The sequence below is a fragment of the Argiope bruennichi genome, chromosome 1, assembly GCF_947563725.1.
Source record: "Argiope bruennichi chromosome 1, qqArgBrue1.1, whole genome shotgun sequence".
Taxonomy (NCBI): Eukaryota; Metazoa; Arthropoda; class Arachnida; order Araneae; family Araneidae; genus Argiope; species Argiope bruennichi.
The window spans coordinates 62,080,466-62,093,666 of NC_079151.1; the positions used below are offsets into that span (position 1 = coordinate 62,080,466).

The window sequence follows — 13,201 nt, forward strand, 5'->3', positions numbered from 1 at the left end:
TCCTCAACATTTGTTTCTAAAAAAATCTGAATTGGAAAGGGAAAAAAATGAAATTACGTAAAAAGGTATTATTTTAAATAAAATTTTTGTTTATCATTATTTATTTAAATCTTGTTGGCTATTTTCACTTTTTTGGTATGTTTGTTTTATGGTGGAAAAAAATCAAAGTGTCAAAATTGAAAAAGAATTTTTTTTTTAATTTTTTTAATTTATTTTGAAAATGTGGGCGAAAATGTATATATTTGGATATTGCGCCAGTTCAGACGATTTCATAAATCATCTATTCCCACAGTTCTATCAAATTTTTTTTAAAAATCTGATGTACGAGTCTTTTGAAATTTGCTGTAAAATCTAAGCTGAATGTTGAAATTTAGTAAACATCATTTAATATCTCTAATGCCATAAACACGACATTAAGTCAATAAAAAAATAATCAGCCAGTTTGGGGCAACGATTTTACGTGTGGGAATTGTCTGAAGTGGATAAAAGCCGTGGGAAATATTAGGAAGGTAATTATCCCATTTCCTGCCACTGATAACAATTGTCATCACAATGGAGACAGGATAAAATTTCGAGTCTACTTTAGCTAATTGGGGGAAGAGACACAAATTTCCTTTGTTATTAGAGTCATTTTTTTTTTTTCTTTCGAAATAGGTTTTACTTGAGAAAGCTTGATAAAAGTAATATATTCGGTAAATTGCACTGTATTATTTGAAATAATAACTCCTAAATTAATATCGATATTTGCATCGGAGTTAAAAATGAAATGTAGATTATCAACAAAATCAATGCATTTTAATATTACCTTGAAAACCAGCGGTCGTGGTCTCTCCAAAATTTTCTCGCATACTTTCTAATAAAGTGAATGCTTTTATGACATTGACTTACAACAGTTACGAAATATTAATCTTTGGCGTGAAATTAACATTTTTACTTAATCTATCTTGTGATCCTTGGCGGGTTTTTTGGCAATTAATCCCTGGCATGCGGTCAAAAGTATCCAAAAATTGAATTTGGATTTCAGAGAGTTCTTTCCAACCAATTGAAACAACAATTTGACAAAAAAAACAACCTATAATTAAATTCAAAAAATCAAGTACCGAATTTGATATATGTTAAGACATTGCATTTTGAGCTATCGTACAGACCAACCGAGATCAGCCCCTTGATGGATTTCGTTTAAAGGCGTCTGTGTTAAAGATGTTAAATTTGTGCACCAAATTTTACTTATCTAGCTCCCTTCATTTTGTAGTTATCATATTAACGTATGTTCCAGCAGCCAATCAAATAGACTTCCTCGGACAGGGTTTTGCTCAAAATTTGATAGAAATCTACAAATTTAATTTAAAGTCTTTATACCAAATTTCATCCATCTAGCTCAAAGCGTTTTTGGATTATCTTTGTCACAGACGGATGGACGGACATTTTTCAAAAATTTGTTTTTGGAATTCAGAGAGGTCTGAAATGTGGAGATTCGTCAAAATCTGGAACTCAAATTTCTTGACGATTACTATACTTTCTCTATAATTCGTATACGAAAAAATAAAAAAATAAACATTATTCTATTTTTAGCTTTCAACTGATGTAAACAATGAATAATTATACACCCGCATCCTTTTTTTTTTCTTTCACGTCACGTAGAAAGCTGAAACGAAAAAAACAAATAAATCGTTTGCAAAATAAACTAATGAATATCGATGAGTTTCATAAATTATAATAAAACTTTCGCAGAAACTTTCAAAGCTTCTTAAAAAAAGGATAAATTAAAAATGTTCCTGCTTTCATATTTTATCTCTTAACATTTCTTAACTAATTAACGATAACTATGAAATAATTTATAAAAATTTTTTAACTGTTTCACGTCTGTTATTATTATTGATAATTTCAACACAAAATTTGGAATCATCTATTACTAATCAGCATCGTGGGCTTTCATTAGTTTTTATCAAATAAGAATTAAGATTCATTAAATGTTTGAAGGCAATAATTTTTACTAATAATACTTTTTATTATTTTAACTAACGACTTTTTTTAAGTTTTCACAATTTTTATTGTTGTTATATTATGCAACATTAAAAAAAAATATGTTAAAATGCATATGCGACAATACTATATAAATGAAACTTTTAAGGCTAAATAAATAAATATTGGTAAAAAAATGGCAATGCTGATTTACCATTATGTTTCTGCGGATTAATTAAAACTTTTTTTTTCCATCTGCCAGTATTCTCTTAGATTTTCAGCTAGATGGTCTAGTTATTAACGATCATTAGAATCTTGAAACAGGTTAAAATAATCCCGAAAAATTCTATGAAAACAAAGAGATAGATAAAATCACTTACAGATATTCATCAAATCTTTATAACATTTCCGTAATTAATCTTGTTGATGGTACCTGGATGAGGAAAATATTACAACTCAAATGAACATTTTTACTATCGTTATTAAGAATTAGGATTGTCTGGAATGGCTTGAAGCTTTGAGAAATATATTTTAGAAGCAATTATTCCTGTCATAACCATTAATTAAAGTTAGTAACCTTAATTTAAACGATAAAGACTTTGAAAGTATATTTACCTAAATGCAAAACCGTTTGTTAAAATGATATGTGTTTTCAAGAATGAAAGAAGTCGCAATAGATTTCCTTATTTTGAATAGATTTTTAAGCATAAAACCGTCGAAATTTCGAGAATTCTTTTGTTTGTTTTTTACCAATTTACTAATGTTTGTTTGCAATATCATCACATCAGATGGTGGAATTTGGAAAAAGATAAAAATGAGTTTTGCTTTTAGGATTATTGTTCCTACGTACAATATTTTTACTCTTTGATGTTTTTAATAAAAATCACTTGTTTTAAAACTAATAATAAATTTTAGTTTCAAATTTCCATTTCAAAATAGTTGACAATCTGTTAAATATATCTTTCTAAATAAAACATTTATGCAGAAACGAAAATAAATGATATATTGATAATAATTTTTTTGAAATTAATACACAAACAAATGTACTCTAAAATGAGGCCAAGAGAGAATTTTAAATGAAAACCAGTTATGGTAAAATATTTGAAAATAAGAAAATGTTGTATACATTTATTATAAATCTTCATGTCTTAAATTTATAATATTTCCATGATTCAAAAAAATTAACAGATTTTTTAAATAGTGAAAACAATCGAAACGATTTTTTTTTTTTTTTTCATTTCATGAACGTAAAATTTCAAATTAAAAGGTTAACTTTTTAAAAATATATACATATTCTAAATATCGTTGTCTCGGTTATTTTTTAAGTTATATTTTTATGACGTTATAATGATATTTTAATAAAATAAATATAGCTTAAATTAAAAAGGAATTACATGACATGTTTTCGTTATTTTATTTATAAACATTATAGCATTTAAAAGCTGATTAAAAATATGTTCATCTATTCTGACTCCTATGAACAGACTTACAGCTTAATTTGGTGGTTAGTGTTAACTTTCTGCACCTTGAACAGAAATATGGAGCTATGGGTTTTTTTTTTTCACTTTAAATTCGGTATACGATCTTTACATCAAATTTGCAGACTTCTATTGAATATTTTCAGTAAAATCTATTCAGAGGGAATCCGTCTGTCTCAGTGTTCGAATAGGTTAACACAATAACTACAAAACAAAGAGAGCTAGATAGATAAAATTCAGTATTCAGATTTAACATCTGTAATGCAGACACCTCCCGAATTTTGTTCCAAATCCAACAACGGGTTGACTGTCTGTCTGTACTTTCATAAATAAGTAAACGGATATTTCAAAAACGCAATGACTTTATTGTGTGAAATTTGGTTAGGGAATTTGTGACTTGAAGTGCAGTTTTGTTTCAATTTGTTGATGAAAACGTGTCTAAAAGACAAATTCATTTTTTTGATTCTATTGCCAGGGATTAATAACCAAATAACTCGCCAAGGATGGCACGATAGATTCAATAAAAATACTAAATTCAGTATAAAGTTATTATATGCCAATTCCATGCAAGTCGTTCTCTGGCATGACAAATTTATTGGATAGTATGTTAGAAAGTATTAATCAATATTAAAATTTAAGCATAAAAAAATGCCTGTTTGACAGATCTTTTGAGTTTGACCGTAAGTAAACTATTAATTTTTTTTCTTTCGTTCATTTAAATTTTTACTTAAGAGTTATAAATTTTTCTAATTCGCCAAATAAAAACAAAGCCCAGCTAAATTTGATTGTTAATCATTCCAATAATTTTGATTTATGTTCTCCTGTGTCTCCATCGTGGAAGTAGAAGGCCAGCTCAGAAAAGCTGCACTAAAAACTCTACTCTATTCTGTGACCAGGGAATGTGGAGCTTCATGCAATATAATGCGGCTAATGTTTATTGGGTTTGGGTTATACAAAGCCTGAAAAGTCTTCTAGTGACATTATACTCTAGTAATAAAACTACCACTGGATACACTACAGCAACTGTTTTTCCCTCTGGTATCAACATGATAATAAAACTCGAATTCGAGGATCGAATCTCTTTTCTCGTGTTTACATCTCTGGCTGAAGATTTAAAGCCAAACGATATATATGGCGGGTCTTTCAGAAATCCAGTTGAAACCTAATCTGTCTGGAAGGAGTAAACAAGATTCATCCCCCCCCCCATTCCAGTAGACCCCTGTAGGCCCTGGGTCTCTTGAGACGGTCGTTCGGATAGGAGGTTAAATTACGATCCAGCCTTTCTTTGTTGGTCTGCCGAGCGTACTTTCTTTGGATAGCCTCTGGTCAAAACAGGGAAGGGCTTTCGAGGGGGTCTGCATTTTACTGCCTATTGGCCAGACCTTTGACACTTCGTGATCCCTTTTCAATCATCTGAAGGTCGTTTAGGGGTGAATTCTTGGACACAGCTCTTTGATCCGTAACTACCTAGAAAACTGGACTCCAGACATTTTGACCACCATCTTTATATTGAAGACCAGGAGACTAAAGTTTGCACTTATAAAGCATTTTTTAACCTTATTTTTAATAAAAAAAAATACTTCAAAATTTTTTTAAGTATTATTCTGTATTGTTTTACTAGCCGCCTTTGATGATGAGCTCATTTGCTGGTATTATAGTTTAATATAAATTTCAATTAAATATTTTTGGTTATTTGACGTTTTTAGTTTCAATAGACAATTTTGAGTGACATATATATATCATACTATTTTAGAAGCCTTATACCGTTCCCTTAAATGTGTATGCTATGGCATTTCTCTAATTTTCGATTTAAATTTTTATACATACAATTATATTGCAGAAAGGAGCAGCAAAAAAGTAGAACACTTTAAAGAATTTTCAATGTTACTTGATTTTGAAAATAAAAATGTGTTGCAAGCACAACAAAATTTCAGTAAAAGCATTTATTATACTTAAAACTTCTTTACATGTAAATATAATAATAATAATTTTAATATCTTGATCATCAATAATGCAAACCAACGGTGTAGTCTCCTCCTAACTTCCTCATATTTTCTGATAAAATGTTATTTTCCAATCACCGTATAAAACCTTGGACTTCGGAAAATGCCATGCTTACCACGAGTATACATATTTGTATTTCCAGAGTCCCGATTATGAGATTTGTTATATTTCGTAACACAGTTTTTAAAAAAAATGGCAGTTGTGCCTTAGTTCCATGCCAATAGCAAACTACAGTTACGAAAGAGACTATTAATATGTGATTTTTAGAGATTTTGTTGAGATTTATCGCTTGCAATCGACATGGAATTACAAATGCAATCACAGATTCATCTACCAAATTTCATTTACTTAAGTGACCGTGAAAAGGGAATTACATACTAAACTTACATATGATTACATGCTAAATTTAATTTAGTTAAGCCATTGTGTTTTTCGACGTAAGTCAACATTCATCACAGTAATCACATATAAAATTTCATTTATTTATTTAAGTCGTTACGTTTTTCGACCAATTGAAACCAAAATTTACCATAGACCAACAAATGTAATCAAAACATCACAAACAAATTTTATTGATTTAAGTTGTCGCCTTTGCATAAAAAAGAACAGTCCGATAGATTGTAAACTTTTTGACAGAGTTTGTAAATAGTAAATTAATTAAAATAATTGAAAATAGTAAAAATTGCACCACAAAAAATTGGTATGGTTGAAAAAAATAATTCTTTAATTTTAGGATGATGTGAAAATCATTTTTGTGCTGTATTATTTTTGACGTTATTGCTGTAAAAGACCAAAGCTCAGCTTAATTTTTAATTAATTAAAAAAAATTGAAATCACTTCGAGGCGCACTATGTTTTAATGTTTATATATGCCAAATTTAGTATTTCTATGCTAAACGATCTCGCTTTGAGAACACCAATGCGTCTTAACACACGCATACATCTTTATTATTAGTTGAGATAGAGATACAATAATTAATTTATATTATATTAATACATTATTTTATAATAAATATGTATTTTTCTTCTTTATATTTTTGGTTTTCAATCTTTTTTTTCCCATTAATTGAAAAAAAAAATGTGAATTAAAAAATTATTTTTGAATTCCATCAACATTCATCATTGATTGCAATGAATTTGCATCTAGATTTTAAATATTTTTATAAAGAGTCAATTTACATTAATTTTGCTATTATGCAACAAATATGACAATTATAATTGTGTATACCAAAGAACATATATTTTTATTTTGTCTCACATTGTTGGTATACTAAGTATTGGGTCTCTTTGAATATATTAAAAGCCCTCCCCGAAAACATCGCAAACATATATTTTATTTAGCAGCTAATACATTTTAAATAACAGTAAAACTCCAATTAAACGAAATTTTATTGAACGGATTCCTTATTATCTCAATCGAATTTTAGAAAAGAAACGAAAGCAAAAAAGATGTTGAAATAAGCAAAATTCTTCTAATTGGTTTGAGATACCTTTTCGTATCGATGTATTTAATAAGTTTGGAATAAAATAAAGTAAAATGGATACCGTTTAATGTGATCGAGGTTAATGTTATCATTCGCTTTATATAAAGAAAATCCTTTAGTCCCGAACCGACGAAATAAAATGTACACAAAATGAATCGTTTAGTATGATCACTAATATCGTTTAACGTTATCAGTTTCGAAGAAAAGAATTCTCTAATCAATCATTTTCAACAAGTGCTAATGATTCGTGAAATTGCTTACATTACTTATAAGGAAACATCTGGATGTCATTTAGTTTAAACGATCAAGTCTGGTTTGAAATCCGTTGAATAGCCATAAACCACTATTGCCAACGATCGAATTATAAAAGTAAAATAAGCTTTAAAAATATATATTGAATGGAGTGTTAAAGACAAAACTCTTATTCTTAAAAGGTATGAAAGTTTATCTAAAGGAGTTAACCCGGCAGGACGCGCGCTGGGTGTTTTGGCACCCCACACCTGAAAATATTTTTCTACCTTCCCTCCCCATGAACCGAAGTGGTTGGGTCTATCAGTACCTGTTTCCAAGGTCACATTCCACAGATAGTTTAAGTAAACCGCAAATTGGGAACTATTTTTAGACTGTTAGATCGAACTGGGGTGTGCTGACACCCCGTGCGCGCGGTCGTGTTAGAATTTTTCAGTGCAATAGCATGGCTTCCTGCAGTCGTTCAGTTCGGTCTTTTCCTCGTTTGACTTATGATGAAGAAATGGAAAGACTTCGGAAGTTATTAGAAGAGGTTTCCTCAGATGAAGAAACCATTGAAGAAGAAATAGAGGATTCAGATAATGAAGACGTTTTCAGCGAGCACCAGTCTGAATCAGAGGAAGAATGCAGATCTTCAGATGATGAAGTTTGTGAACAAACTAGCTTTTTTGTCGGAAAAGATAAAACTACAAAGTGGCAGAAAGAACCTTTCAGAAATCAGAAACGCATACCTGTACAAAATATAATCAAAAAACTGCCTGGCAATACGCAATTTTCTAAACATGTTACTTCGCCAATCGATGCTTGGAGACTGATATTTGATGATTCAATAATAGAAATGATTGTGAAATGCACTAATACTTATGTAGAAAGCATTTCTGGTAATTTCAAAAGAGAAAGAGATGCAAAACCTTTAGTAAAAGAAGAATTTTGCGCTTTTGTAGGACTATTATATATAGCTGGATTGCACAAATCTTCTCATGTGAATGTTAGAGACTTATGGGCGACAGATGGCACAGGATTAGATATTTTCCGTAAAACTATGAACTATAAGCGATTTCTTTTTATACTTCGTGTCTTGAAATTTGATGATATCAAAACTCGGAATGACAGACGAAAGATTGATAAATTAGCTCCAGTAAGAAACTTGTTTGAACATTTTATCAGGAACTGTCAGAAGTCATATCATGTAGGTGAATACGTAACATTAGATGAGTCTTTTCGAGGCAGATGCTCCTTTCGACAGTATATGCCAAAGAAACCAGCAAGATATGGTTTGAAGATATTTGCTTTGGTCGATTCTAGGACATTTTACACCTACAACATGGAAATATATGCAGGTCAGCAGCCAGATGGCCCTTACAAGACAGATAACAGTTCCTGCGAAATAGCTAAACGCTTGCTAGTTCCATTATACAATTCTGGAAGAAATGTCACCACAGATAATTGGTATACCAGTTATGAATTAGCCGAATTTTTACAAAAACAAAAAATTTCTATTGTTGGAACAATACGTAAGAATAGAAAAGTTATCCCGCCTGAATTCGCCTCGCATAAAAATAGAGAAGAACATACAACTCTCTTCGGGTTTCAAAAGAATATAATGATTCTTTCTTACATGACGAAAAGGAATAATTGTGTAAATCTTCTGTCAACCATGCATGATGATAATCACATTGACGAAAGTACAGGAGATTTAAAAAAACCGGAGGTAATAACATTCTATAACATGACGAAAGGAGCAGTAGATGTTGTCGATGAAATGGGAGGATCTTACTCTGTTGCTAGAATATCTAACCGGTGGCCTATGGTGATATTCTTTTCACTGCTAAACATTACTGGAATAAATTCAAGGATCTTGCTGTTATCGACCAAAACCCCACCTGAAAAATTCAGAAACAGGAGGCATTTCTTGAAGGATTTAGCGTTTTCACTTTTAGAACCGCATATGAAATCAAGGCAAAAACAACAAGAGTTTCTGGATGAACCACAAGCAAAAAAGCAAAAATTAAGCTACCGTAGATGCTACTTGTGTCCAAGAGAAAAGGACAAGAAATCAAAAACTACGTGTTTGAAGTGTGAAAAAAATATATGTCGAGAACATTCAGTAATTGAAGCGGTATGTACAAACTGCAAACAATCTAATGTTTCTGATCCATGTACACCCTAATAAGTTTGAAAATTTAATAAATATCACTTTTTTTATTCACCATAATGCGTTAAGTTTCGATTATAGTGAAAATTATAAGCAAAAAAGAAAAAAATCTTTAGAGTCGATATCATTAAAAGTCCCTTGAACAAGAAAAAAAACAAGGTGAGTGTATTCATTATTTTTTTACATGAATTTTTTTTCTATTATTCGTTTTTAAAGAAAAAGATTATAATTACTATAAAATTCATTAATTTATAGAATTCCATTGATTTCTTTCGTCTTATGCCATTTATTATGGCTGGGGTGTGCTGACACCCCATGCGCGTCCTCGTGTTGCGTTTCACAGCGCGCGTCCTGCCGGGTTAAACAAAGCGACGATCCAGTTGAAAATTGGATAGCTTCTTCGTAAAATTTTGAAAAAAGACTAAGCAATAAGTGTTGATGTTTCCGATGAAGGCAAGTGTGTTGAAAAAACTTTGGATAAAAGCCATAATGTATCAACAAGTTCTTGATGTATTGAAGTCATCATTCAGCAAATTAAAAAAAATGGGCAATTTATAAGTGACCCGTTAAGGAATTATTGTCTTGCCTATTATATAAGAATTGATAAATTTTTAATTATTATTTTTGAAATAGATTATATCTAGACTTGAAGTAAACGTAAGCATGTATATACCATAAAAATAAAGCAATGAATGTATTTAATATTACTTTTCATATATTTCAATATAATTTCAGTTCTTTTTATTAAAATTGGTTTATTAATGCTTAGAGAATTCTCATCAGTCCTATCCAGATTCGGATATTTCTTAAAATAATAAGTTCCTAGCACAATAGTTCTAGCGTTAAAATCTAAATTGAGGTTTTAGAGAAAACATTACCGCATAAGTATAAGCATTTAAACAATTCCAACGAAAATTTCTAATGAAGAAGTAATGGCTTAATTGTGGAGTTTTAGCTCACGGTACTAGACCAAATTTTATCATTTATGTCGGTCTGGTGCGCGTTAAATCTGTTTTCCTGGACCGACCTGAAATCAATCATTCGTCACCTGTTGATGTTGCTTGAAGATAAGAGTATTAGCTGAAGAATAATTCGTTCGGTCATGTATAAAAAAATTTACTACCGTATCAATATATCACACGGAAATCATGATTTATAAGATATTTACTAGTTTGTATTTTCCCACCCTTTCAATAACTCAATCAAATCATTCAGTAGTTATGAAAACTATTGTAATTGATCTTTTCAGTTATTAAGCAGGCTTTCTGAATGATCATACTAGAGATTTTTCAAGAGAATAGAGTAGTTCTTCACCATAAATTATAAAATTATAATTTAATTGACTTATTTTTTCTTTGTCTACTTTCTAATTAAAGCAGCTTCGACAGTTTACTTCATTTGAAGAATAAATACGCGTTTTTTCTCCCCTAAGTTTTTAAAACTACATCCTCAGATTTTTTTCATATGTGTGTGTGTCTCCATTGGTTTATTCTTTCTAAATGCAGTGAAATTTTGCCAATCCTGTTTTATCCACACAGAATTTTTCATATATTGTTTTTATCCTATTATTTTTTATTTTATCCTTTTATCCTAATATTTTTTTTTCATATATTGCTTGTTAAACGCGCTTGTTAATAACAAAAATTGAAGTTGACGAGCGAACACTGACACTGACGAGTGAAACAATTCGTTAATTTAATTTTTTTTTCAAGATTAAAAGAAATTACCACAGCAAAAGCATAAATATTTTCAATTTCCTATGTCTTGCACACAATGCCTTCCTTGCATACGCAGAATTAAGAATGAGAATTATATGAGCAATTAAATCAGCAATGGATGTCATCGTTGAATTTCTTTTTAGTTATTTCCGATATTTGCAAAGCCTTTATATTGTACCTCAAACTCTAATCAAACATAAATTTCTTTTCTTTCCCAATCTTTGATCAGACCTTTCTGTATGAGAAGCCAAGCAGCCGGTCCCTCATGTTCACGAATTTACGAGGATAATCCCTTTAATTGGAAAGGGTAGAAGCCGTTTCCGATTACACAGGGAAGGAAGGCCATAAAGTTAACAAGCAGTCTTCGGAGGGGGAGGATTATCTGGCCCCTCGCTTCAGAACCACTGTGGAAGAAAGAAAGGCCCTTCCTTCCTTTCCCGTGGTGATAAGGATTTTCTGTGCTGTCTCGTGTGGTTTTCAGAGAAGGGATTGGAAGATTTCGGCTCCCTTCCCTGACCTGCGACCTCTCAACGTTCAGTTTTCAGTTGCATAATATCTTTTACTTATCTGTGAATTTTGTCTCTTTTAGGTGACATCCATTATTCAGTCTGTTTTTACTTTGCCTCCCGGATGCTCTCCTTCACTTAGAAGATTAGCCGAAGACTTGTAAATATACTTTGACCCAATGGTACAGAATACGTCTATCAACGCTTACGCACTCAGATCTCGATCGAACTAAGATTCTAATTCCATTATAGAGGAGCAGAGTCTATTTTCTATACGCAATAATCAAAACTGTTGTTGCATTTCGGCATTAGCAGTTTTATATCTTTATTAATTTTTTAATGAAATAAGTTCATGACACTGAAGAATCACTCACTTATTTCTAGGTAAAATCTCCATTCTTTTCAAATAAAGTTATTTGGTATGAAAGAATAATTATTACAAGAATAATCGACTAACAACAAATACCCTTATGAAATAAGTTGATTCTTCTTCTTATTCTGAAATAATTATTTAAATTAAATTCATCAATGTGAATACAGAATGGGCGCTGGTTTCGGCAAGCTTTAATTGCTTTCTAATAAAATAACTGCTCATACGTTCGAATAATTTAAAACTGAATAATAGGAAATTATATATTATGAAATCTAACTCTCCGAGACACAGACAATATCTCTTAATCTCTAGTTTTCTGTTTCGTATATTAATCTCGTACTTTCCGTAGACTATTAAGATTAGAGAAAATTCAATGTAAAATTGTGATAAAATTTTGTTATTATTATTTTTAAATCGAAAATGAAATTTTAATAATAATTATTAAAATGCATTATATAGTAATAAAGAGAACTGAATCAGCAGTTTGTTGTTGTTGTTGTTTTTTTATTACAGGTCGCCATGTTGCCTGTCAAAATATGATTTTTTAGTCGTTGTATTTCTAAATGACATTCTTTTACAAATATAAAGGATGCCCATTCTAGCCATGGACCAAAAAGTAATTTTTAAACCATAAACAACAGGCATATACTTCCATTAGGAAAAATGCCCATAAAATGTATGCTTGAAAAAAATGTAAAATGAAAAAAATTATGTTTTATATTATTTAAGTCAATAAATGTAGCTCTGGAAACTTTATGGAATATTCAATTTGTCTGTCCTGCTTGTTTGTTTGTTTCTTATGGCACTTGCCACTGACAAGCCCACTGTTACGAAGACAGCGATTTAAGCCTGAGGGTGAACGTCTCTTATTTTTTATAGCAGCGCCAACTAGGGCCAAGAGTACGACTTTGCCACTCACGCATCATTCATTCGCTTGCACAACCCCTTTTTACAGGAGGGCACATTCACACATCTCACAGATAGAACAACAACCATGCCCAAACCGGGACTCGAACCCGGGACGCCCAGATCACGGGGAAGACGCGCTACCCCTATGCCAGGACGCCGGCTTGTCTGTCCTATTAATCATATTTAGTACAATATTTTTGACACACTAACACTTTAAAAATAAAACAAAAAAGAAGTTCAAAATTTCTATGACTAAAACTGATAGAGTTAGGAAGCTCTGAATATCACTATTTTAGGCAATTTTACTTGATATATCCAGGCTGGAGGAACTATAAGTTAACACCAGCATTTCATAGAGAAGCAG

General features: G+C 30.9%; 1 protein-coding gene across 1 annotated transcript; it reads left to right on the forward strand.

Moving 5' to 3' along the window:
• Positions 1-7,621: 7,621 nt before the first annotated feature.
• On the forward strand, positions 7,622-11,719 carry LOC129972838 (piggyBac transposable element-derived protein 4-like). The gene is made up of 2 exons (XM_056087132.1): positions 7,622-9,295; positions 11,639-11,719. The coding sequence occupies exons 1-2, from the start codon at positions 7,622-7,624 to the stop codon at positions 11,717-11,719; spliced, it is 1,755 nt and encodes a 584-aa protein (XP_055943107.1).
• Positions 11,720-13,201: the final 1,482 nt, after the last annotated feature.

Bases quoted from the DNA above. Each gene is read 5' to 3' on its own strand.
- LOC129972838 (XM_056087132.1), top strand. From the start codon at position 7,622: ATGGCTTCCTGCAGTCGTTCAGTTCGGTCTTTTCCTCGTTTGACTTAT. The intron at 9,296-11,638 runs GTATGTACAAAC...TGTCTCTTTTAG, and splicing joins AACATTCAGTAATTGAAGCG to GTGACATCCATTATTCAGTC.